Source organism: Gavialis gangeticus, unplaced genomic scaffold, assembly GCF_001723915.1.
Source record: "Gavialis gangeticus isolate Ggan-Ray unplaced genomic scaffold, GavGan_comp1, whole genome shotgun sequence".
In the NCBI taxonomy this organism is placed as follows: domain Eukaryota; kingdom Metazoa; phylum Chordata; order Crocodylia; family Gavialidae; genus Gavialis; species Gavialis gangeticus.
Window position 1 is genome coordinate 5,241,306 of NW_017728995.1, and position 26,614 is coordinate 5,267,919.

At 41.9% G+C, this 26,614-nt stretch overlaps 1 protein-coding gene across 2 annotated transcripts in view; it reads right to left on the reverse strand.

Annotated features, from left to right (window-relative positions):
- Positions 1 to 26,614, reverse strand: part of PLCH1 (phospholipase C eta 1) — a 196,971-nt gene that overhangs the window by 63,894 nt on the left and 106,463 nt on the right. For both annotated transcript variants that reach the window (XM_019503178.1, XM_019503177.1), the window contains exons 6-10: positions 22,600 to 22,693; positions 18,467 to 18,670; positions 10,352 to 10,472; positions 8,966 to 9,137; positions 371 to 478 (exon numbers count right to left, since the gene is read on the reverse strand). In XM_019503178.1, the coding sequence (XP_019358723.1) occupies positions 371 to 478; positions 8,966 to 9,137; positions 10,352 to 10,472; positions 18,467 to 18,670; positions 22,600 to 22,693 (699 nt within the window). The remainder of the gene's footprint in view (positions 1 to 370; positions 479 to 8,965; positions 9,138 to 10,351; positions 10,473 to 18,466; positions 18,671 to 22,599; positions 22,694 to 26,614) is intronic.

Below are 26,614 nucleotides of genomic sequence, written 5' to 3' on the forward strand. Positions count from 1 at the left end.
AGCGTGACATGACTGCCTGAGCTGCTGCCACCAGCCCATGGGCCAAATCCTTTCACTTCGCAAGTACTCATCTGCAGGCCAAATCCACTTACTTGGTGGGCTGAATCCAGCCCACGGGCCATATCATGCCCACCCCTGGTTTAAAGTCAGGCAGCTAAATCCATATTATGTATGGATTTTCAAACTCATGTGTATACACTTAGGGCTTCTAAAATGCAGACCATTTAGTCAGATGTCCGTATATGATTATTGATACCTGACTTTAGGCATAAATATTTAAGAACTTGATTCTATATATGCAATAATAATAGTGGAATTTGTATCATTGTTGGAATAAGTAGACTGGGCTATTTCATGGTTATACACTTACATAACAGAGTTTTAACTTGCAGTCATCTTCAATTTCATCAGCACTATCCTCATCAGAGACTTCCCCTTCTTCAGCATCTGCTCCAAGATGATATGGTAGCTTCTTACCCTAAAGAAATTAGCATACAAATAGTTGTAATAAATGTAAAAGTTGGTGGTTCTACTTCCTGGGACATTTGACTTGGTATAGACATTCAAAAAGTCTGAGGCAGAATCAATCTAAGTTATGCAGTTTTCTGTAAATGGCATAGTTTAGATTGGTAGTGAACAGAACAGACATTCACCCTTTGGTGGGCGGTGCAAATCTTAGATCAGGTTCCACCATTTTTAAACCAGTCTACATGTGCTGAAATTTTGTTTTGTTATAGGTAGAGACCAGCTTCCAATCACTTATACAGGTAAAAGTGTAATGTCTGTCCCTGGCCAATCAGGCCAAATTCATGCTCATTTGTCATAGTCCCATGCAAAGTGTAAAGAGGGAATATATGATGTTAAGCTGTGAATATTCCTCATGTTGAGTGGCTCATACAAACACTGCTCAGGAGAACAGTTTATCCTGAAGACAGTAGCTGGCACTAACCAATGGTAAGTAAGAATAGTATTAGCAAAAATATCCATTTAATGGGGATATAATCTGGCAGTGCCAAGGAATTAACAGTATGCAATATTAAACCACAGTATTTTTTTAAAGTTATTGCAAAATAAAAATGAAAAGAAATATTAAAAAGTATGAAAAGAAGTAACTGTAGCTGCCGTTGCTGTATTTTTATTCAGTATACTAATTCAAGTAATTTTAGATTGTCATACAGCAGGCCACAAGCATTCTCTAAAAGCATTTGTGATACTATTAGACCTTAAAGAATAATTTAGAAAAAAGCAAATATGCTCTTCAAACTTACAGCCACAGTTACAAATATTTGTTCCCTGATGCACTTAAAGAATGAATCCATTTTACAGTGCTGGTAGAAGTTTTGCCCTGTCTCTGAACCCTGGCACAGACAGGAATTTAAAGAAGTAGTTATGGAGGTATTGACTCAGGTGTGGTTAACAGTTTAAGCTACACATATTTTTCATTAAATTCTCTCACTATCACACCACCAGCAGGTGCTCTATTGCTGATGGCAATTTAAACACTGCATCAACCTGTGTTGCTAACAAAAACTGTGTCCAAACACAGCTGTAGGCTGTGTGAATCTAGTTGGAACAGTTTCTTCATAATTGTCATCTGTTGCAAATCCTAAAGCCACTGAAGTCAATGGGACTTTTTCTATTGATTTCAGTGGACTTGGATTAGGCTACTAGCCTAGATAATCTCTCTATGCACTAGTAGCAGGTACCAAGAGGCAAGATTTCAAAAGTTCATCTATAGGTATGAACAAATGTACACTCGGAGCAGGGTCAAAAGATGAGAGGAAATTTGGTCAGGGCTGTACAGCAGCTGTTACACTGTAACTGTCACATCTACATGCATCTAGTGATATAAATGTTGCAGAACCAATGGCACTTTAACACTGCTTCATCCAGTTGACCTTTTGGCTCACTTGTATCACTAAGAATCATGAACACAAAACAGTTGCATCACAACAGCTGCAGTGTAGTCCCCAGCAGCACATCCCTCTCCCTTTTTTTAATCTGTTCCACGTGTCTGTTTTTCCATACCCTACTAGTGATTTTTGGAAAAGCCCCCCATTACATTTAATGTTTCTTATGCCATCATCCAGTTACCAATAGTAATACTATCACTGGCAATGTGACTCCTAAACAATGCAAAGTGAAAGGCATATGGGATAATATTTTACAATAGTTATGTGCCCACTGCTCTGAATTACTGGGAAAGATTTCAGAAAGGCACTTTGCTTAACTACAGATTGTTTGTGACCACTAGAAGATTACTAATCTCACCTCTTTTTCTTAAAGAGGTTTAAGAAGCTAAAAAAATTAAATAAAATTATGTCATAATAATATAATAACAGGCTGCCTCTTTTTCATATTAAGTAATAAACGGTATGGCCATATGGAATATGTAAAATTTCTGCATTCCTACGGAAGTCTGCTGAGCAGCACTATAAACTAATCTCCCTTTTGCCTGGTTTTGACAGATGTACACTAAATATTGCTGCCACTCTTTTAAATGAATAATATAAATCATTTAGACACTGATGGGTCACTATGTTGCCTGTAAGCATAAATATCATGCAACGAGAGCGAAAGATAGGCAGTGCAGGCTCCATGCACATTTTTAGTTTCTGCTTCTTGTTCTGTTATCATGTAAGAAAAAATATATTCCTAAGGGGATAACCTGAATTTCTTATCTATTCTCTCTAGATTCCACTGACCAAGGGTGAAAATACTTGGCTCCATAGTTTACATACTGAAATTTTAGAATGCTGTGTTTTTCCAGACTGGCAGCCATAAGAATATCTAGGATGACATGATTGTATAAATATAGATAGATGTCTGAGGCATTCAAAGGGCACAGCTATAGAGATTCACATCAGTTGTGTTCTTAACCTCTAAAGCCCGGTGAGTTCTCTAGAACAGAACATCATAGCCAATTTCTGGCACTGAGGTTAACTGCCTCAGTGACTAAGTTAAGAAAGCCCCCAGGTAACTTAAGTTTTGACTAGCAAAATTCACTATCAACTGCAAGATTCAAAGAACTTCTTATACTAGAGTTTTTGAAACATGTTAGACAAGCACAAGCCTCTAGGGCAGCCCTTTGGTCAAAATGTCATTGCACATGTAGTTTCCAGCAGCTTCATGCTCACCTCCAGCACAGCATTATTTAAGATGCAATCAGAAATTGAGCTGAGACTCTACTATAGCTCTGCAACAGAAGCCATGGAATGAACACATAAGGCAACTGGACAATATGGGGCAGTCAGCACAAAGGAAGCAGGAAAGTCTACTGGAACAGTGCAGATACATATGAGTGCAGTCACCGATCTGAAATGGGGGGCACAAGCCCTGGATGCTGACTAAGGAGGGATGCCAAATTGGAGGCAGAGGGGTGTATGAATGGTGACAGGGACCTGGAGTCTGAAGGTGCACTGAGCTGTGGCTAGAGTTCTCATCAGTGGCCGTGTGTAGACGAAATGAGAGTCATGTGTGCACAACACTTTAAAGCAGGCTAAATGCTTTTGCACCGCTTTAATGGTGTTGGTGTTTGCATGCCTTGGTGGCATATTTTGCATTAATTCCAGCTGCTGTAGGAAATTTGGCAGCGTAAATGCACCTTAAATGACTTGGGGCACAGCAAACTAAAACTCCAAGGAATTTTAGTTTGCTGCCCCTACAGCCATAGAGCAAAGCACCGGGCTCCATGCAGCTCAGGAGCTCTGCAGGAAGCCCTGCAGGCAGCCTGGCAGCAGCCTGGGAAGACAGGCTCTGCCCAAGAAAAGCAGCGAGCCTGATCTCCCCCACCCCGAGTCTGCCTGCCTGCCTGAGCTGTGTGGGGGCCTGGTGCTTCCCCCTGAGGCTGGGGTGCGGGCGGGTGCTGCCTGGGGGGTGCTGCTGCCACCACAGGGTGAAGCACCAGCCCCACCCCGCCCCCCACAGCCCAGGGACTGCTCCACCCACCGGCAGCTCGCCCTCCCCTCCCTGCCAAAGAGGCAGGTAAGTCAGCAGGGTGTGTGCACGACACAGGGGTTTGGATCAGCCCTAAATTGAAGCAGTGTTTTTTAAAAACCCAGTGCTTCAAGTTAGGGCCCCCGTTTTGTCTACACATGCCTAGTTGTTACTCCCCATCCCCCATAGGAGATGCTGCTGCTGCTGCAGGGGGAGGATCCTGGAGAACAGCTACTGGGTTAGCCTTGTCACAGCTGCCACCAAACTAAGGCTTCTACAATCTCATTTAACATTAAATTCTGCAGCACTGTAAAGGGTTAGCTCTGTAGTTGCTGGCGTGTGAGCCTGACAGAGGAGTCTGAGTCTTGCCCCTGCTTCACGTGACTGGAGCCTCCAGCCTCCTGCTAGATATATGTCTGGGTGAGCCCACGCTCTGCTTGTACCACCCCCTCTCCCTCCACCCATTCTCCTAGACTCACTCTCCCACACACAGACACTCTTCCCAAGGTACCAAAACAGCTAGCTACACCTCTTTTACCTTTGAACAGTTAGCTGGTGTGGTGGGGTAGGGATAGGCATTCTTCTAAAGTGGCATTTGTTGGCTATTTCTGATTGAAGGATAAAGGGCTTGACAGACCATAAGCTTAACCTAAAATAGTAGGTGTTCTTGAATTTTTGTACATGATCACTCAAACCTTAACGATACCTAGAGTGCATAAATAAAATGCCTAATGAGGAATAAAAATCAAGATGCTATTTATAGCCAAGAAATTAAATTTTAGTGATGTGATGATGTGTTCTTATCTTAACTACTGATTGCATTATCTTATCCAGGCTCACTCTATTTGTCAGTGCCACACAGAGACATAAACTATACAGTTCACCAAGAGATGTAGCCAGAGAGATCAATAGGGTGTTGAACTGAGGCAGCATAATGGATACTACTCTGCCAGTCAGTGGTCTGATTTGCCTCTCATGTACACCTTTGTAATGGCATAATTCAATTGATTTGAGTGGAATTACTCTTAAACTATACTGGTATAAGTGAGAGGAGAATCTGACTCAGTATTCAATATCACTTGGCCAATTGAGTCATATTTTAAATCCTTCAATGAAAATGATAAGCAGAGTAAAATTGATGGATGGGCACAGAGGTATAGAATTGGCTTATTACTTCCAAACAGGCTGTTGACTTAAATAATGGTTTGTATTTTCTCAAGTGATTAGCTGACTTGAATTGAATATTGTAAATGCTGTGATTTTTTTTAGTGATACAATATCAGAATATCAGAAAACAATCTGTAGTGATGATGAGTCATCAAGGCGATGAAACGATCAACAAGACTAACCGCACTTTATCATGCATTAGCAGATGCATGATGAACAGCTCCAGGGAGGTGATATTTCCCCTCTATGCAGCATTGGTCAGGCCACAGTTGGAGTATTATGTCCAGTTCAAGACACAACACTTCAAGAGGGATGTGGACTACCTCAAGAGGGTTCAGAGGAGGGCCACTTGTATGGTCAGGTGTCTATGAGGGGAGACTGAGGGACCTGGATTTCTTCTGCCTTCGCAAGAGAAGGCTGAGAGGTGATCTTGTGGCTGCCTATAAATTTATCAGGGGAAGGTATCAGGGAATAAGAGATGCTCTATTTAGTAGGGCATACCCTGGGGTAACTAGGCACAGTGGCCACAAATTGATGGAGAGCAGATTTAGGTTGGGCATTAGAAATAACTTATTCACAGTAAGGGTTGCCAGAATCTGGAACTGGCTTCCAACGGAGATGGTGCTCTCCCCTACCCTGGGAGTCTTTAAGAAGAGAATGGAAAAGCACCTGGCTGGGGTTGTCTGACCTCAGGGCTCTTTCCTGCCCAGGGTAGGGGGTCAGACTCAATGACCTACTGAGATCCCTTCCAACCCTAACATCTGTGAATCTATGAATTTGTCTCTTTTGAATACTGTCTCAGCTTTTCAGCCTAAGCAGATAATTCTGCAATCAGTAATTAGATTTTATCACTCATTGTTGGAAAAAGCCAGGCTAAAAAGAAAATGTACACCTTTCCCATGATGTATTGTAAGTAACATATGTTTAAGAAGAATGCACTGCCAAAGAACTAGAATTTCTCTGCTTTTAAGTCACTGCTATGAAGTGGCAGCTTTTAGCAGTTTTGTTGTTGTTTCTGTTTGTTTCAAGATAGATTTGTTGGGTTTTGTTTTATATTGAAACTCTATACCATTCCTTTTTGTGTTCTGAGAGGCTGAGCTTATTCTGTATGTTCAGAAGGATCTTCAACTAAGACGGTCTGATTTGCCTTTCACTTACACCTTTGCAGTCGTGTAATTCAACTGATTTGAGTGGAATTGCCCTTAAACTGTACTAGTGTAAGTGAGAAGAGAATTTGACTCAGTATTTGATATCACATTTGGCACACTGTGAAAGGAACACCTCACTGCTGCATGGGCAGCACCACACTACTTCTGCTCTTGGAGCAAGCACTGTGTCTTAGCAAAGCTCTACCTGGTGCCATATAAATATACTCCAAGACAATTCTGTGAAATTCAGATGCACTCTTTGGGCTAGGGACAGACATTACACATAAACCAGCTTAAGTGATCAGAAACTGGTTTAAACCTGGTTTGAAACATAAACTAGTTTCAAAATGGCCAAAATGAGTCTGAGATAAACCTGGTTGAATGTCGTATCATACTTAACTGATTTGGCTCAAACCAGTTTATGCAATGTCTGTCCCAGAACCCTTCCTGGTTTAACTTAAACCAGAGTCCTCCAGCAAGCCAGCATATTCTCTGAGCTGGGTCTCTGCTTCAGCCCAGCCAGGCTGGCCCCACTCCTCTGCTCCCCAGCCAGACCAGGGACAGGCAGGGGCCAGAGTCTGGCCAAAGAGAGGTTTAATTCCCCCCTCCCTGTCCCACCAGCAGAGACCTAAGCCAGGACTGCTGGGTGCTCTCGCCTCACTGTTGCAGTGGTGGGCCGGTGTGGCCCCTGAGGGAGAGGAGACAGGGAGAGGGGTTATTCTCACCTCTACCTACACTGCCCCTGGAGGACCACAGCTGGGTCTGTCCCCTGCCGCCACCATGCTCACTTTCTGCTTGGGGCAGGCGACAGTATATGCCCCCTGCTGCCCCCTCTGCTGGACACTGGAGGGAGGGGAAATAAGCCCTGTCCTTGCCCCCCCACAAGGGGCCCTGCTGGCCGGTGTCTGACCATACCCCTACCCCACTGCTGCAGTGGCAAGGGGCCAGAGCCCTTGATGGGGGCAGCAGCCCCTGTCATAGTGTTAGGGAGCACAAGCATGAGCACCTTCCGGTGGGGAGCATGGCAGACTGTGCGCAGCAACACCCAGGGCCCCAAGGGGGCTAGAGCCCTGCAAGCCTCTCCCCCCCCCACCCCAGCACTGTGGTCCATAGCAGCTTTCCCTGCCTTGCAACAATGGCCCCCCACCAGGGGGCTCATGCTCCAGTCACTCCCTCCTCACTGCTCCAGCAGCCAGGTGGGGATGGGGCCAGATGCTGCTGGCAGGGCCCCTTGGGGGAAACAGGGAGCAGAGTTATTTTCCCCTCTGCCCCTGGGGCACCACAGTGGGGTCTACCCACCAAGGCCACCGCTTGCTCTGTGTCCAGGCCATGTGGTGGAATAAGCCCCCTCCACTGGACACCAGAGGGATGTACCCACATTGCCTCAGTCCAGAGGGAATGTCTGTACTATTACAAATTAGTTCAACCTAGGCAGGTTAGACTAACCTACAAAGATTAAATCAATTCAGGCTGAATGTCTGTCCCTTGCCGTTGAAGTCAAGCTTCTAACAACATCTGGGGTGTTTGGATTGGGTTTTCTGTCCTGGATCCCTCTCAATCCTTTCTATTAAAATATATTCATAGTAAAATGAAACAGGGTTTGTCATATCCTATTAGTATACAAATAAATCACCCTACATGTTAACAGATAATTTAGCATCCTCACCATGGTCCAGCAAAATACAAAGAGGCTGTCTGATAAGATAGTCATCCCTTTCAAAGAACTGCATAGCATTTCTTCCCTACTGTTTTGATCTTCTTTGAGAAAATCCCTTTCAGATATCTGTTCATAGAGAGGAGCTCATATTTTCCATCTAGCATACAACAGTAGCCAAGATGGTGTAGATATCACTTTTCCTTTGTTATTCTAGAGCTCTGTTCCTACATACCATGGAACCACACTTACTTAACCACAGCCTTTGAATTATGAAGAATTGACTATATTTGACGAACTGTTGATCATAGCAGCACAAAAGTGGTAAGAGAAAAGGAAAGTGCTTTTTTATTCAGACATTTAAACTGATTTCTCAGTCTTTTTGTTTTACACCCAAAGGATATGCTGTAGGCAAAGAGACAACATGAGCTCATGCTTCAGCACTTCAGTGACAGACAGCTTAAGAAAAACGTAACTAAATAAAATTAGATGATTTCTTGGAGAAAGGAATGGGAATGAGGAACTGTAAATTCTGTTCTTGACCTTGGTAATAATATACTATGTAATCTTGGATGCTTTGTTTCCCCCTACCCTTCCCAAACTATAACTATGGGTATAATAATATCAACATTACATCCCAGTGTAACTTTAAGGTTTAAGTACTTAACATGTGTAACATGCTTTGAGATCCATAAATTAAATGGAATATAACTGGAAAGCATTTTTATATTATCATTATTGCTGTTACTTTCATTACAGCCTGAAATTTAAAAAGTAACCAGGATACTTGCTGAATCCAAAGTAAACTGTTAAAATGTCTATGTAAACACTCCCCCCCCACGCACGCGCGCGCACACACACACACACACACACACACACACACACACACACACACACACACACACACACACACAAAATCATCGCCTATCTAATTCCATCTGAGTTGATTTTTGCTTTACTGGTAAACTGTTTTTAATGCCTAGAGGGAAAAGATCCATGATGATATGTTGGGTACACTGACTTTTATTTTATTCTGCACACAATACTGAGTGCAAATTACCTTTACTAGGATTTTGCCTTTCAAACTTTGAGGGCTGGGAAGCTGTCTGGAATCTCCACTGTTTACAGATGACAAATCCAGTTTGTCTCCAAATATTTCCTTGAGGTACTGAGCAATTTTATTTTGCTGTTGAATACTGCAGTGATTCTCAATTGACAATATCACGGGAAACCTAAATCAAAAACAAAAACTTCAAGTAATTTCATAATAGTTTTTCCATACCCAGCACAATTATCGTGCAGTGTACCAAATCAGACTGTTTTTCATTCAGTTTCCTCTTACATTCTCTGTACCGGCAATTACATTATTAATATAGTATTTTTATCCTATTATAATAATCATGTCTCCATGAAGACAATTCTGTTATTATGCATGAAGACTGACTAACACAGGCCCCAAAACCTTTTACAAATGGTAGGCTGATAATAACACTCCTAATAATAACGCTCCTTGGCCCTAAGGCAAGCCACTGCTTGTGACCTGACCACTGCCACTTCCCTTGTTACTGACTTCCCCATGCTGCCATATGCTGTCAATTCTATAAATATTTGTGATATAGACCAGACCTGAGACAGTAAACTGAATGCAAGGCTGGGAGCCTACATCCCTTTGTGGATCTGGACCTAAATGATTTGTCCAAGATCACATAGGAAATCTATGTGACCAGGAACCCAGGTCTTTCAACCCTAGCCTAGCTCCTTAGCCATCAGAATATCCTTCCTTCCCTTTGGAGGGAATATTTTTAAAAAATCTATAGGTTCATCCCATGGAGTTCTCATTCTTCTCTGTCCCCCTGTCCTTCCATAGATTTTATCATGGTGAAAGCATGATCCAGCTTGTTTTCTTAATTTATCCTGCAGTGCTTACCACAGGCATGAGAGCACAAGGCTTGATTTTAATAAACTTGTGTATGCTCTGCTACCAAGGCACAAAAGGAAAATGATGATTAAAATGTTACCTTTCTTACTTTTGACACGTTGGATATTTTAGTAAGCAGAGCTTAGAAAACTTTGTTCCCTTTCAGACAGAACCTTCATTAGGGGTGTGACTTCCCTGTGTTTCATGACTTAAAAATGAATTAAAATGACCCTACGATTATTTAATGACAATAAGATATACTTAAATTATGTATGTTAAACAAAAATCTATTAACAATATAAAAATACATTTCTGGGTACCAACTGATAGGTTTATCATTATAATTTATTTATACTGTTCAGTGACAAATATGGTACCATAAAAGCAACATATTGGAAAATAATCAAATTTGATTATATTCTCTGCTTTTCGAGGAAGAAATTTACACTGTGATACAATATTCCCATACAAGATTTACCACACAAGACATGCACTCTGATCTATACTCAAAGCCCATGTTGTACTTACTCATTTTTGACAAAAGCATGTTTATTGATAGTTTCCACTACATCTTTGAAGAGAATTTTGGAAGTAAGCGTATAACCATGGTGTACTACTGGCTCTCCGTCTGCACCATCCCAGCAGTCCACTGTCAAAATAAGACCAACATGTTAAAATGTATCCACATTTTTATACATTTTTAAGTTATATATTCATTTTCCTGAAATGGGGAGGGAATGTTCTAAATACTCAAGTAAATCACTCATAATAATCCTCAACAATAGACTAACACTTTCATATGGTATTTTTTAAATATTAATTTCTATAACCTACACAAAACATACTAACCAACAACAAAAGAATGATTTGTATAATATAAATCCTACTGTAACAAATTAACGTTCTGATGAAGTACAATTATTAAGATCTGCAAGCAGAATCAGAAAAAAGACTGGTTCACTTCATAAAAACACTTAGGGGTAGCTCATACTCCATCTGTTAGGTACCTACATACTTAATGCAGTGATTCTCAACCAGGGTGCCATGGCGCCATGGAATTCCTTGAGATCCTTTCAAGGGTGATGCAGGGTGCCACACAAATTTAGTTTTGTTAGGTGGGCAAACATGATTCACAAGATCAACCCAGACACTTCAAATAGGAATCCATAGCATCAAAAGCATTTAGACCTGCTGTGGTCTTCCTGAGTTCTCTGCAACAGAAGAATTGCTCTAGTATTTTCCTGTAGGCAAAAAATGAGTAAAAACTAAGAGCTGGCTTTTTCTGACAGATGCCCTGAGTCTAAAAAGGTTGTGAACCACTGACCTAGTGAAGTCCTAGTTTATCCTGCTTGAAAATCTATTAATAAATAAAGTGGGTGGATTCTCCTTCTCTTTGTTGTTTTTTATGACTCAGACCCCATTTATACATTACACTTAAGATGCGATTAACCAGTTAACCCAGCTACACATTCAAATCAATTAATGGTGAGATAAAAGGAGGAATGAGCTACAAAGTTATTCCACATATTTACAAAAAATGTGCGTTAATTTTATGACTCATTCCTATCACACCATTAATTGAACACCTGGCCAGGAGCCCCTATGGCTGGAGCTCTGTCAGCTGACTGGGACTCCCAGTCAGGGGCCTGTGTGCATCCGATAGCTTGGGAGCTCACCGCTGATGGGAGCACCCCAAGCATCTCCGTGGCTAGAAGACCACCGCTGCCTGGGGTGCCCCCACAGGCTGGGACCTTAGGTTAGCTGATGGGGCTCCCAACCACAGAAGCATGCTACTTTCTCCTGGGATCATGATCCCAGGGTCCCCCTGCACCAGCAGTAGGAATGATGGGATCTGATTTGCAATCCCACAATCACACCACCTACCACACATGTGTGGCATGGCAAGAAATGCAAGTGTGTAGATTGTGAATCGTATCCTAGCTCATCTAGAGAGGTCCTTAGTCTTAACGCTAAGATTACAAGTGGATTACAAAACTAAATGGATTTTCAGGAACTCAAATGAAATGCAATAGGATAACAAATAGGTGCCTGTGGCTGCGGCTACATAAGCAGCTGACTACACAGTTGTTACTACGCAGTCATGACTTTGTAGTAACTGGTGTTACTGCACAGTCCCCTCACTGCACAGTTATTTTGAGCTGCTACTGCACAGTAGCAGTAGCATCAGTGTCACGGTTTGTGCCCAGTGATGCTAAGTCACCATAGCAATGAGCTACAGTGTAGCAGCTCATTGCTGTGGCGACGCAGTGTCTAGTGTAGACGTGCCCTGTGTCTTCTTTGATGACTAATAAGTCAAATAGGATCTAATCGTTAATTATAAGGGCCTGATCCTGTGACAATAATTCATGTTGGTAATCCTACTCTTAACAAATCATCCCATTGTACTCATCAGTAAATATAATTCAGTGAGTTTAATGGGGCCATATATGTGAGTTAAGCTTAGGGTGGGGTGAAGGTCTTCTGCTGACTTCTGTTTATCAAAGATTATTTTATCAATCTGCTTTCAGTTTATCATTATTTTATTATAGAGATATATAAGCTTATTTCTGTTTCAAATCACCCCATTGCATTTAATATAATATACTACCTGGCTATATACTATATTGGCTATTAACATATGTGGAATTTTTTTTCTGAGTAATCACAATTTTTTATTTTGCTACAGAACACTGTAAATCCAAAATATTGATGGGCATTATACTAATTTAAAAACTCATGTAAACAGCATTTTTACATATTTTATTACATGAATGAAACAAGAAAATAAATACAATCATGGAATAGATCATGAGTAAATGATCTATAAGAAAATCAGAAGTACAGCAAAAGCTGTGTTATCTAGCACTTTACCATCTGGAATGCTCTATTAACCAGCATCTGTTATAGACAGCATCTGTTGTTTACAGCAGTGGACCGACGCAGCAAAAGCGAAACCGGAACTCCCACCATGGCACTTCCGGTTTCACCACCATGAGCCAAGCCCCACTTCTTCCTCAAGGACCACGGCCTGGGACAAAGCAGCCTGTGCAGGGTCCCCCTCCTTGTCCCCTGGCCCACTGATGCCAGGGAGTGAAAGCTCTGGCACACCGGACATGACAGTAGTGGCAGCAGCCTGAACAAGTAAAGATGCCTCCAACCTACCAGCTGGAGCTAAGCTCTCAGATAATTGGCATATTTGATGAACCAGCACCCCTCATTCCTCATGGATGCTGGATAACAGAGCTTTTAATGTAACTGATTAAGAACATTTCAAAAAGTTAACAGAGTTATCATATACACATAAATGTCCAGGAAAACCAATTTCACAAGAAATTTCATTTGAAATCGATTTGCATAAAACGTCAAGTTTATAGTACTATTCTGTGTCTTGACAAATAAAGTTTTCTGTAACTTACCAGATCTGTTCATAGTTTTTGTTCAGCTAATCCTAGCTGTAATACATTCCTCGCAAATAACATATATTTAAAAAATATTCTTGGAGTCAACTTCATTATCCAATAGGTAGATACGCTTATTACCATAAAAATCTCTCTGCCTTTTTATAAGTATGTGACGTTAAATGTTATTCCTCATGGTGCACTTACTGACTGACATAAGTAGTCTATCTACTTTTTTTGACAATACTGAATGTTTTATGGAAAGTAAAGAAATGCTCTGTCAAGAGTTTAAAATGAAGAGACTGATCTGAAATATCTCATTCTAGCAAAGCTCTGATTTTAAGAAATAAAAAGGAAAAAGGTACCATATTTTCTTGCATACATTTCCCCCAAAAAAACAGCTGTTGAAAATTACACTTTGCATTAAATGCAAGAAATGTGGCAAGAGCAGTTTGTGTGGTTGCAGAGCAAAAATGAAAGTAAAACCTGCATTCATCTCATAGGGAGGAGAGCAAGGAGCAAGACCAGCTTCCTAGCTGTTGTTACTCAGTTAGTTACTACAAGGAGGGCGTGTCTACATGAGATATTTACTGTGCAGTAAACATCTCAGCATCTACACATGGACCTTATTAGGCTGGAGTAAGCTAATTTACTTGTAAATACAAGTACTATCCTGCTGACTGGGGCACAATGGTAGTTCAGCACAGGGGCTGCCTGCCTGCTAGCCCCACTCTGAAGCTCCTTCCTGCCCCAGCCGAAGATCCTGTCAGCTGGGAAACAGCAATTAGGCACTTTTTTTTAAAGTCCTCAAATCAGGTAAGAATCTTCCCTCCCCCTCTTCTCTGCCCTGCCTCCTTTCCCCCCTTCTCCCCTTCCATTCCTTTCTGCCCTGCCTGCCACTTCCAATGTTGGTGCTATTTCTGGCTGCCCCCAAAGTAAGCTCCAGACCCATTCTAGCTGGGCTATATGGGGAGCCAGGCTCAGCTGAGGAAAACAGCAGTGGCAAGCAGGTTGTCCATCCCTGAATCTGCTCCTGGACTATTGAGGAGCACCCAGAGGATCACGCAGGAAGGAGGAACCCACCTGCTGCTGCCACAGCAAGAGCACCTCTGAGCTCTCCCACCCTTGGGACAACTGGAGACATTGGGGACAGTGGCAACAGTGGGTTGGGGTGAGGGAAGGATGAGAGGAGGAGACATGCCCTGACTTGGGCACTTAAAGTACCCACTTATTGTTCCCCTGGCCTTGACCAAAATGCAGGATACAACTGTGCCACTACACCCACTCTAGATTCCCCCTTGCCTGGTTCCACTGAACTAGCTTCAAGAACCAATATTTTTGTCACTCCTTGTTCCTCTACATTTATTCTTGTTTTTACTGTTCTTTGCAGCTCTCAGCAAAATAAAGAAAATGTTCTTCTTTTAAGAAAATGAGTATATTTAGTTAGTAGATTTCTAAAGCTCTCAACACTTCTAGGTTCAAAATTCTCCTATGTGAAGTTTATATGATAACAACTGGAAGATGTTACCCATCAAATACAAATGCAGTTTCAAAGTTGCATAGAAGTAGCTTCCAATTCTTGCCACTACATTCCACAGAAAGACTATCCTGCCTTTGTTATCAAAGAGCAAGAAACCTGTAACATGATAACTTCTCCAGTCCTTAATACATAAATGTGGCTTAATAAATACCATACCAGAGAAAGGATTTGTTGTTGTTAGTACTACAGGACTCTGAAAAATTAATGGTGCTTTGACTCACTACTGCCTCTGGCCCTGTCAATCTCTTACGTGCATATGCTCCAACTCTCACCACTTCATCTGAATCAAAGGACTGCTTCTACAATAAGCTTAGTGCCTTAATCAGTAATATTTCACCTAATGAAAAAATCCTCCTGCTTGGACACTTCAAAGCAACAGTTGGCACTGAACATGCTGCCTGGCCTCACTATTTGGGTGCCAATGGTGTTAGCAAAATGAGTGAAAGTGGACGTTTGCTCAAGCTATGTTCATGCAATGAGCTATGTATAACAAATCCTCTTTTTCACTTGAATCCTCGACACAAAGTATCTCAGTGCCATCCACATCTGGACACTAGCATCAACTCAGTCTGATTATCACTCCCTTACAAAACTTGTGATATAATCATCATGTGATCCAGAGTGCTGACTGTGATACTGATCATTCATGGGTACGCTCTAACCTAAAGTTGCATCCCAAGAAATTGTACAAGACCAAGAAACTCTCCTTACTATGAATAAATGCCATGTGGCTGAAAGCTGAAGACCCATTGTCTCAATTCATCAAGACTCTCTCTGGAACCCTATTATCTCTGAAGCCATGTAATACTACTGAGGGGAAATGGATTCTTCTCAAAGGAGCCATCTATCAAACTGCCCTGGATTCTTGTGCTGGCTTCCATCACAGCTCAAGCTATTGATTCAATGAGAACTCAACTGAAATAATCCCACTCATAGAAGAGAAACATTTAGCTCTCCTTAAATATAAGTGCAACCCTAGCCACTCTAACTTGCAGGTGCTTTGAGAGATCTGGTAAAAGGTAAAACGTACAGTGAGACGGCATGCAAATGATTATTGGCTACAACTGTGTGAAAGTATCCAAAAAGCTGCTAACCAAGGTGACATGCAAGCAGTGTATGGGGGAATCAGAAAAGCTCCTGGACCTGTTCTGAAGAAGAACGCCCCTTTAAAATCTTCCACAAGCAAAGTCATCAATTACCATAATAAGCAGATGGATCAATGGGTTGAACATTACTCAGAGCTATACTCCCATGAAAATGTGGTCCATGACTCCATTCTTGATGCATTTGAAGTCCTCTCAACCCTGACAATACTTGATCATGAACCTACTGTAGACAAAGCAGAAAAAACCACTGATCAACTTCCTTGTGGTAAAGCCCCAGGTGCAGATTACGTATCAGCTGAAGTTACTAAGCGCGGGAAATCCATCCTCCTCTCCCATCTGTACAAATGAATATGTATGTGTTGGAGCGAATGTGTAATTCCTCAAGACATGAAGGATGCAAGTATAGTCACTCTGTACAAAAACAAAGATGATATGAGTGACTGCAATAAGTATTGTGGTATATCCTTACTTCAGGTCATTGGGAAGCTGTTCACCAAAGTCATCCAGCTAAGACTACAGACCCTTGTGGACAGAGTCTACCCTGAGTCTCAATGTGGTTTCATATCTGGTAGGTCCACAACAGATATGATATTTTCCTTGAGACAGCTACAAGAAAAGTGCCATGAGCAAAGGAAATCTCTGTACATAGCATTTGTTGATCTCACCAAAGCTTTGGATCTTGTCAACAGAAATGGTTTGTTCTGAATCCTGAAGAAGATTGGCTTGCCTCCTAAGCTCCTGAGCATTATCAAGTCCTTCTATGTTGGTATGCAAGGAATGGTGCAGGTTGATGAAATCGAAATCAGGAGTGGTGTAAACCAGGGCTGTGTCCTAGTTCCAAGACTTTTGGGGATTTTCTTTGCTTTGCTACTTAAATATGCATTCAGTAACTCTTCAGAAGGAGTATACCTTTGGACCAGATAAGATGGGAAACTCTTTAACCTTGTTCATCTCAAGGCAAAAATGAAAACCCAAGAAGTTCTTATCCATGAAATGCTCTTTGCAGATGACACAATAATTATTAGTCATTCAGAAGCAGAACTACAAAGTCTCATGGATTGCTTTTCTCATGCTTATGACAATTTTGGTCTGACCATAAGCCTAAAGAAGGAAGTAGTTATGAGTCAACAAGTTGACTGCCCTCCTGAAGTTAAAATAAATTATAAAAGCCTGGAAGCAATTGAAACATTCACTTACTTGGGTCCATCATCTCGCAAAACTTTGGCTTGGAAGCTGAAATTAACACTTACATCAGAAAGCCAAGCAACACCATAGCTAAACTTCAAAAGAGAGTTTGAAAAACAGAGTGCTCACTCTGTCAATTAAGATGTCCATCTGTAGTGCTTGAATACTTAGCTCTATATTGTATGGCAGTGAAACATGGACTCCTTATGCCAAGGAAGAAAGAAAACTAACCAGTTTCCATCTTTAAAGTCTCTGTCATATCCTGGGCATATGGCAAGACAAAATTTCCAACTTCACTGGTCTGGAACAGGCCAAGATACCCATTATGTTCATTGTCCTGAGACAGAGATGCCTCTGTTGGTTAGGCCACATGAATCATATGAGCAATGGATGAATGAATCCCCAACAGCATACTCTACAGTAAACCATCAATTTGGATGGCCCAAACTCCATTTTCTTGATGTCTGCAAGAAAAACCATCACAAGCTGCACATCAGTGGCCGACACTGGGAATGAATCGCCTTGGACTGTTGAGAGTGGAAAGCTGCTGTGAAGCAGGGCCTAAGTCACTTCAAGATGGAGAGGTCAATGATGAGATAGAGAAGAGGCATCAGAGGCAGGCAAGACAAGATGGTACTTGGCATGCCACTGCAAGCTCAACCAAGTTTATATGTGCATACACACATACTAGATGAACAAATATGTGAAAGAAAGGCAGTCTTTGATGCTCACAATGACAGCATATTTTCACAGATACACAGACTGATTTCTTCTGAGCCCACTAAAGTGAGTAGCGGTTTTGCCTTTGATTTCAGAAAAGTATAATCAGATCCATAGCGTGTAAAATGGAATCAGAAAACAAAAATGGTTTTGCTAAGCCATTGTGACATTGTTGATCTACAGCAATTCACTATTACAGCTTCTTCTCTAGAATGCTAATAGGATCTTAAAAATGCTACAGACCTCTTCAATGCTTTTTTGAGACTGGGTGCAAAAACACAGGATGCATTCCAGAGAACCTTAGCACACAGGGAGGCACAATGAGCGGATACAGATGAACTTATGATTCCTATGATATAGTGATTGGTTATTAATTAGTAAACTCCTGAGGACAAATCCTGGTGGCAATAAAATCAAAGGGAATTCTGCCATTGGCTTCAGTGCCAATGGAGGTGTATGTTATATAGCCTATATCACAGACCTAGCAGGAGAAGCCACCAGTGCCTATGCTGTGTGAGTCTGTCTGAGAGGCACACCTCAGTGAACAGATTATCAGCTAATCTTGCTAGCACAAAGTTTATCCATGATATCAAGAGAATGAAGAACAAAGGGACTCAGTCTGCACATACAGTGCCAAACACAGAAGAAATGTCTGTTGGACATAGACAAATGTAACAAACAACACTGACAGTACCTTCAATGCATCGACAGCCATCCTGCAGCACCCGGGCATACATCTCCACTTTGGACTGGGACAAAAGTTGGTCTCCTGTTAGGTATGTGTTGTGAGATGAAGCAATGTAGTAATTACAAAGTGGTTGATCCATATCCTGGTGAACTTCACAATGTAGTGGGTTAAATATGTCACAAGCAGGACTGCGCATGAAATTGGTGAAACCTTTGAACAAAAAATAAACAGTTCTTCAGACTGCAGTGCACCTTAACAGGAAACCTACTAGAAGGACTTACCCCTAACAGTTAATTCTCCCCCTTCAGTATATCAGCATTAACTCACTCTAAACCTGTTGGATCATGCAAGATGAATCCACTGTCCTGGCTAACACTCCTTTGAGTGTATATATGACTATCTAAAGCAGTGGTATTCAACTTATCCAGCCTTTTGGGCCCAATCCCTGGTGCAGGGCTAGTCCACAGACCAGATCCCATGCATGGGGTCAGTCAGCAGGCCTGAGGTGATATGGAGTCAACACATAGGATTGGTTTGTGGGTGCAACCCTGTGTGCTAGCCTGGCTTCACATGCTGGATCCAGCTGCAGAGCATCCCCATGCGCTGGCCTGGCCCTGCATGCTGGCACATGGAGCCATGTTATCTGGCCATGTCATGGATACAGAAATGTGGTGGTGAGGGAGCAGTGGCTGTGTTAACTACTGCAGCTCTGGGCTCTGCTGTGGTAATTAATGCTACCACCGCTTGTCTGCTGTCAAATTCCTGGACATGTGGGGAGTCCTGCAAATCAAAAGAAATAGCTGCCTGCATGTAGGTTGTTACCTACAAAACCTCATGCCTCTCTGAACTAGTTAGCCTCTAAGGTAGGGTCATTCTGCTCTATTTTCTGCCTATCATCAGACTAACATGCCTAACCTCCTCTGTCATAACTCTTTATAGCAGGCTGAAGGCTTGCAGCCTAGAGCAATTAGCTAGCTGGTAACAGGCCACACACCTAAGAGACCACAGCTGGCTCAGTCAATCGGTAAATGAGGTGAATTTGACTGGCTGCTCTGGAAAAAAAGGGGGACAGGAAGAAGTGAAGGAGAGGATCTGGAGGGGGAATTGTTGTGGTAGAGAAGCAGGTTTTTCCAAGGAAGAATGGAGAATACAGGGTGAGAACTAACCCATGTTTGTGGATGTTCACTGTGGACCGTGTACATTTTCCGTTGTGCTCCAGGGTGCAGATTAACCCAGGGCTGAAGCTTATATTTGACTGTTTATATTTTCTACTGAACTCTGTGGCACAGAAGAACCCAGGGCATTATCACTGGTGGTGTGAAGCCCAGAGAGAGATTATAGCTGGGACCATATTACAGGAGTTAGTTCAAGAACTGATTTGAGTCTGGTGGAGTCTGAGGCTAGCCAGGTGGACCGCTACACTCCTGTTGAAGCCCATGGTAGTTTGAACCACTAACAGCAGAGAAGAATAGGTTTCCACTGCCTTCTGTATGCAATACATAGTTACTTCAGAACAATATTGCAAAAACTAAAAATGAAACACATCATAACAGATTGACAAATCCATGCCTTCTAAAACCAGGAGGTTTTACACATCATTGGCTTAGAGATGCTTAAGGGGTATATTAACAAAGAACAGCAAAGACTAAAAATTGGATTCAAGTATAAAATATATAAGCTTAAATAATGAATAACAGGAATATGGAAAGGCTAATAAAAACGCAAATCTGCAATCCCATTTCCCAGCCTATTTTCAGATTGTACATTTCCTTCAGGCCCTTAAGGGGTATACAACAGAAATTTGTGTGTAAAAACTCTGAAACCCTGGAGAGTTTCTTTCTGCCAGATCTGATGCACAGACTTAGGCAAGTATACCCATGCTGTCTCTTGCAGTTCAGTCAGCAAAATCATTCCACTAACAAACAGAGCAGAATAGGTCACCATCTCCTTTAGAGTGTACCAAGCTTCCTTTTTCAGATTATCGGATGACATTATGAAGGACACCTCTGCAAACAATTTGGATGAGACACTGCCCTTAAAATTGGGTCCCTGCCTCCCAATCCTAGCATAGAGGTGACAGTATCTCCTGACTCTTTATAAGGTGTTTGCATGTGGTAGGAGAAATATTAGTTGCCGCTACAGCATTATCCCTCTTTCACTCAGATGCTGCTGAATGTTCTGGCAGGTGTAAGACCCATTTGGAGGAGTGGGGGATGGCTTAGGTGAATTAAAGGGAGGGATCTTTTAGATGCACAATTCCTGACAGCCTCATTTCAGGGGTATACAAAAATCTCACTGATGACCCAGTGTACATTACAGAAAAAAGTTATGTAGTTTGGGGCAGTATTAACTGTTTACATCATCACTGAAATCTCTCTTAAAGTGAGATTTAGAAACAGCAGACAGAGAAATCCCCTGTAGTTGCAAGAACTTGAGGAAGGGGTACAAAGGCATAGAACTTGCAAAAGGGTATTCCTGGCACCCCAGAGATCCCCAGGACTTTGTACTGGTAAGGCTTCCCCTGTGGGAACCCTCACCCATGGTAGAGCCTTAGAATTGTTCCAGTAGATAGCAACAACCAGGAAGCTACCCAAATCCAACCCTGGCATAAGTGGAGACAAATACTACTAAAATTAATGAGAGGTCTGACTGTTTATGCCAGGCACAGATTTGGCTCCTGGGTCTCTACCTTGCCATTGACTCTGATCTCATGACACCTGATGAAGAATGTCTTTCACTCAAAAGCTTGTCTAACTTTATCCAAATGACATAGTTGGTCTAATAAAACATCACCCTAAGAAAACCTTGTTTCTCGCATAATTTCTGGACCATCAGGGCTATAACATTGCTTGTATACTCATTTATGTTATTCATTTTAAAATTCTCTGATTTGCTATTTGATACTGAACCAATCAAGAATAACTGAAGTTAGACTGGGAATAAGTCTCCAGGGGAGTCACCAAACAAAAGCCCTACTTAGGCAGTTTTTTCAGTTTGGGAAGCAGTGTGCATACCATAGGCACAGTGTGTCCTGATACAAAGCTCCCTGGTGCCATATTTTGATTCAGTCATACCCTGGAATGACTGCAGTGTATATTTAGTGCCCACCTCTCCCCCTTGGTATGGATCTACACCAGTAAAAATGAAACAAGAATCAGGGACAGTGCATTTAAATAAATATCTGCCTCCAGAACACGGAATTTAAAATGTTTTGAAGTGTCTCAGTAAACTATTCAGACCCTCAACATAATTAAAATGAGAGGGGAGAGTTATGAAACCTAATGGGAATAGAAATGTTTTCAGGAATGTTTAAAATGTAACGGCATATTTCTTTTCCTAATTCTGGCCAAAGTAAATTAACTCCAGGCCACACAAAGGAGCTTGTGGCAGAAACATAAACCCAGGTCTCTGGCTTGCTACTGTTGTGCTGTTACAGGAAAATGATTCTTTTCTCTACAGAATCCAACAAGAAAGTTAATCTGATTCATTAAAGTTATCTTCTAGGCATGTTAACAGACCATAGAACTTCATTTATTTCAATCTAATTTGTGAAAGCATCCAAATTTGAATTTGGTATTAAGCTGGTTTCAGAATTAATACACCACCTTCAGCCTCATGTTTGTGAATGAAATAAATCAGTACTAAAGTCCATAAGAAACCCACAGGCCTAATTCTGTTCTATGTCTAATGTAAATAAATATAAATCAAGGAACTGTCAGGTAGTATATATGGATTTATACAAATGTAATTGATAGCAGAATTTACATTTTTTTCAGCAAAAACAGGATACAGTATATAAAGCACAGTTAATATTTGTGCTTTAAAACTAGATGATTAGTAAGAAGCATTTATACAAGTTGTATGGAATTTCAAGAGAGTGTGATTGTGAATACGACTTGTTATTATAGAATAGTATCTGGTGATACAGTATTAGTCTAGTACTTCAGCCTGTCTGTAGTCTCTTTTTCCCCTAACTTATTAAAATACATCAGACATTACTGGTAGGTATCTTTTATGTCAGTCCTCTATTGTAGTCATTAATCATCACAAGCTACATCAAATAAAATGCTATAGAACTTTTCTAGTGTCCTACAACAGGGAAAGCAACACAAATATATGAAGAATCACAAAGACTTTACCTTCTATCCCCAAAACATTTTGCTCCTTGTTTTCTTCTGAAACTTCAAACTTCCTTATGATGTCAAGGCAATAATCTGTTGTCACATTATTCATCTGCACAAAAATGACAGTATTGGTGTACATATTTTTTCTAGTATGTGACCAACATGTCAAAATATACTTCAGGCCCCTGTATCTGGTTGAAAGTCTTGTGATCAAATACTGAGTTCAGTCAGCCATGAATAAGACTGTCAGTAACACTATTCTAAAATGACCTTTCAAAATTTGGATCTTTTTTAACTCTCCACAAGTTGCATGCTTTGTATCTTTTAACTTTAAGAAGGAACACGGTAAGAATAAGAACTCTAAAATTATATTGGTTGGTCTGAAGAGCTGAAAATTACCTGAAAGACAGTCATCAATAACAGTTCAAGTTTTAAAAGCATATTACTAAGCATGAATAATGGATTGAATCTGGTATTCCTTCAAATAATTTACAAAAGAAAGGGATCCATGGAACCTGATTTTTGTCTCACATTTGTGTTCCATGGCTGTGACTCCATTGCCGTCATCAGTTACCCATGATATATAAGAGATGAGACAGAAGAACCAGATGCAGAGGTGAAATATTGACTCCACTAAAGTCAACAAGAGTCATGATACTGATTTTATTTTAGCTAGGATTGAAATCAATGACACAACTCCCACTGATTTGAATAGGATTTCAACTCAAATATCTATGTATTCAGCAAAGTTAATAAGAATAAATAGTTTTTATACTCCTACTGCAAATTGAACAGAACTAAAGCAAAAAAAAGTTCTGGTTAGGCACATTTTTCACCAGAAATGTCAAAGGCTTTATGGCAATAAAGATGGCATTAATAATATTTGCATCTCATTTTTATTATAAAGTTCCTCATTCTTCACTGAAGTCAGTTTAAACACAGGATTTATACACAGCTGCAAATTAAGAAATAAATCAAACTTGAAGCAAAGGAATCCAGGAAGATTTATGTTCTAATTCTCAAATTATACATAGTTCATATTAAATATGATTGCTCCAGGCAGCGGCAGCAGTACAGATTATTCAGCATTGTGCATTCTGCTACGCTTACTGTTCAGACTCTAAGAAATACTCCCTAGGTGACTTGTGGTTTTCCTTTTCACTGACTTGAGGCTTTTTTTTTTTTTTTTTTTAGCTGACATGCCCATTTCCATAAACTTCACTCTTTGTATGGCCTGATCATCTCCACTTTTTCTAGAGTTTATCAAGGCTACACTTTAATTCTCATCTCTGTGGAGACCCTTTGAAGTAGGTTGATCCCCTAAAGCTGAGTGTTTTGGTAAGAACTTGATAGTGTTGTGTGATGATGAGAAACTTCCTGAAAGACAGTGCATGCACTCACTCCGACTGAACATATCTCAAGTAGCATTAGCAACTCAAGGCTAGGGCCAGACATTAAAAAAGCCTGAGCCTGAATTGATTCAATCTTTGTAGGTTAGTCTAACCTGGCAGGCTAAATCACTTTCTAATTGTACAGACATCCCAGACATGCAGGCACATGCCTGCAGTGGCTCAGGCTAGAAGCCAGTGAGTGCTAGAGTAGGCCTCCCTTCCCTTGCACAGGACTGAGCTGGGGGGGAGGGATCTATTCCCAGGCAGGCAGCGCGGTGGCAAGGGCAGGCAGACCCAGCAGCCAGTGAGGGTAGTGGGGAAACCAACTCTCCTCCCTGCCCCTTTCTGCCTCAGGGGCCATGGTGCCCCCCCGCTGCAGCAGTGATGAGGGAGTGCCTGGCAGACCCCGCTCAGGTCCCTGCTGGTGGGATAGAGAGGGGGGAATTAAACCCTTCTCTGGCCAGTTCAGCCCAGACTGGCCAGCCCCCCAGCACAGTGTCCCTGCAGCTAAGGGTGCACTATAGCACCCACCAGCCCCTTGCCTGAGCAACTGTAGGCATGTGCTCACAGTTCCTAGTTTCATAGTTGGTCAGAAGGGACCTGAGCAGATCATCAAATCCGACCCCCTGCCATGGGTAGGAAAGAGTACTGGGGTCAAACGACTCCGGCTAGGTGATTATCTAGCCTCCTTTTGAAGACCCCCAGGGTAGGAGTGAGCACCACTTCCCTTGGAAGTTGGTTCCAGATCCCAGCCACCCTGATCATGAAGTAGCCCTTCCTGATGTCTAGTCTGAACCTATTCTCATTCAACTTATGGCCATCATTCCTCGTTACTCCTGGTGGTGCTCAGGGGAACAGAGACTCTCCTGTTCCCCGCTGGTCCCCCTTGGTAAGTTTAGAGATGGCCACCAGGTCCCCTCTCAGCCTTCTTTTGTGGAGGCTGAACAGGTTCAGGTCCTGTAGCCTCCACTCATAGGGCCTGCCCTGCTGCCCCCTGATCATGCAAGTGGCTCTCCTCTGGACCCTCTTGATGCTGTCCACATCCCTCCTGAAGTGCAGCGCCCAGAACTGGACACAGTACTCCAACTGCAGCCTGACCAGTGTCACACAGAGGGGGAGGATCACCTCCTTGGACCTGCTCGTGATGCATCTGTGGATGGATGACAAGGTGCAGTTAGCCTTACTGACCACGTCCTCACACTGGCGGCCCGTGTTCATCTTTGAATCAATAATGACTCCAAGTTCCTTTTCTGTCTGCACTGACGAGAAGGGAGTTCCCCAGCCTGTAGGTATGCTGCTGGTTCTTCCTCCCCAGGTGCAGCACCTTGCACTTGTCAGTATTGAATCCCATCCTATTCTCATCCACCCACCCCTGTAACCTGTCCAGATCTAGTTGTAGTCTGTCGCTCCCTTCTATTGTGTCCACTTCTCCTCACACCTTAGTGTCATCCACAAATTTGAACAAGGTGTTTTTCACCCCCTCATCCAAGTTGCTGATGAAGAGGTTGAACAGTGCAGGCCCGAGGACCGAGCCCTGGGGGACCCCACTGCCGACATCCCTCCAGGTCGAAAAAGACCCATCCACCACCACTCTCTGGGTGCGGCCCTCCAGCCAATTTGTGACCCATCTGACTGTGTAGGTATCAATGCCACAGTTGCATAATTTTTTAATGAGAATGGGGTAAGAGACAGTGTTGAAGGTCTTCCTAAAGTCCAGAAAGACTACGTCGACCGCAATATCTGCATTCAAGTATTTTGTGACCCGGTAGTAGAAGGCCACCAGGTTGGTCTGACAGGACCTTCCTCAGTCCAGAGAGATTGTTTGTTTTGTTACAAACCAGTTCAGCCTATGCAGGTTAGTCTACCTGCAAAGGTTGAATTGATTCAGGTTCTGGCTTTTTGAATGTCTGTCCCTAGCCCCTATGTCCTTAGACTAACGTGGCTACAACCAACAACCCTCTATCAGGTTGTTTCCTTCTTTGTTCCCTGGACTTCCCTGTAAAACCACTCCACTGTGACTGAAAACTGCATTATGACTTTAAGAGCAGCATGTGTTCTGCTTAGCATTAGGAAGCTTCATGCCAATATTCTTCTGTGACTGGGAAGAGATACCTTCATCACTACCACAATCACTACATCAGGACTTTTGTTCACTGAAAACAACACTGGACTTTTTACTACTTCTGACCTCAACACATTGCAGAGAAATTCATATACCACCCACATTTCTAAGTCTCAAGAGATATACCACAAGGCTCAGGAGTCTTCACTGCTGTGCAGCTTTCCTAGTTTCTACCCAAGCAAAAGATACATACCAGTTATTTTGCATCATGTTGCTTCATGTGGGAAAATAAAGTTAAAGATCTGCAATAAAGATGGGCAGTAAAGTGTTCACATCATGATGTGTCAAAGTAAAGAAAAAAGACATCAAAGCCTAATCTAGGTACTAACCCTAAATGTGCATTGGATGATTTAGGGTGCTGCATGTCATTAGCAATATCCCCATTTGTCATTTCTGTTGGTGCCAATTCAGAAAGCACTTATGCAACCACATTCAGGGAAGTTCTTAAGTACATACTCAAATTCAACTAATTCAATTTAAGTGCTATCCTGAAACTGGATACTTTTATAAACAAGGA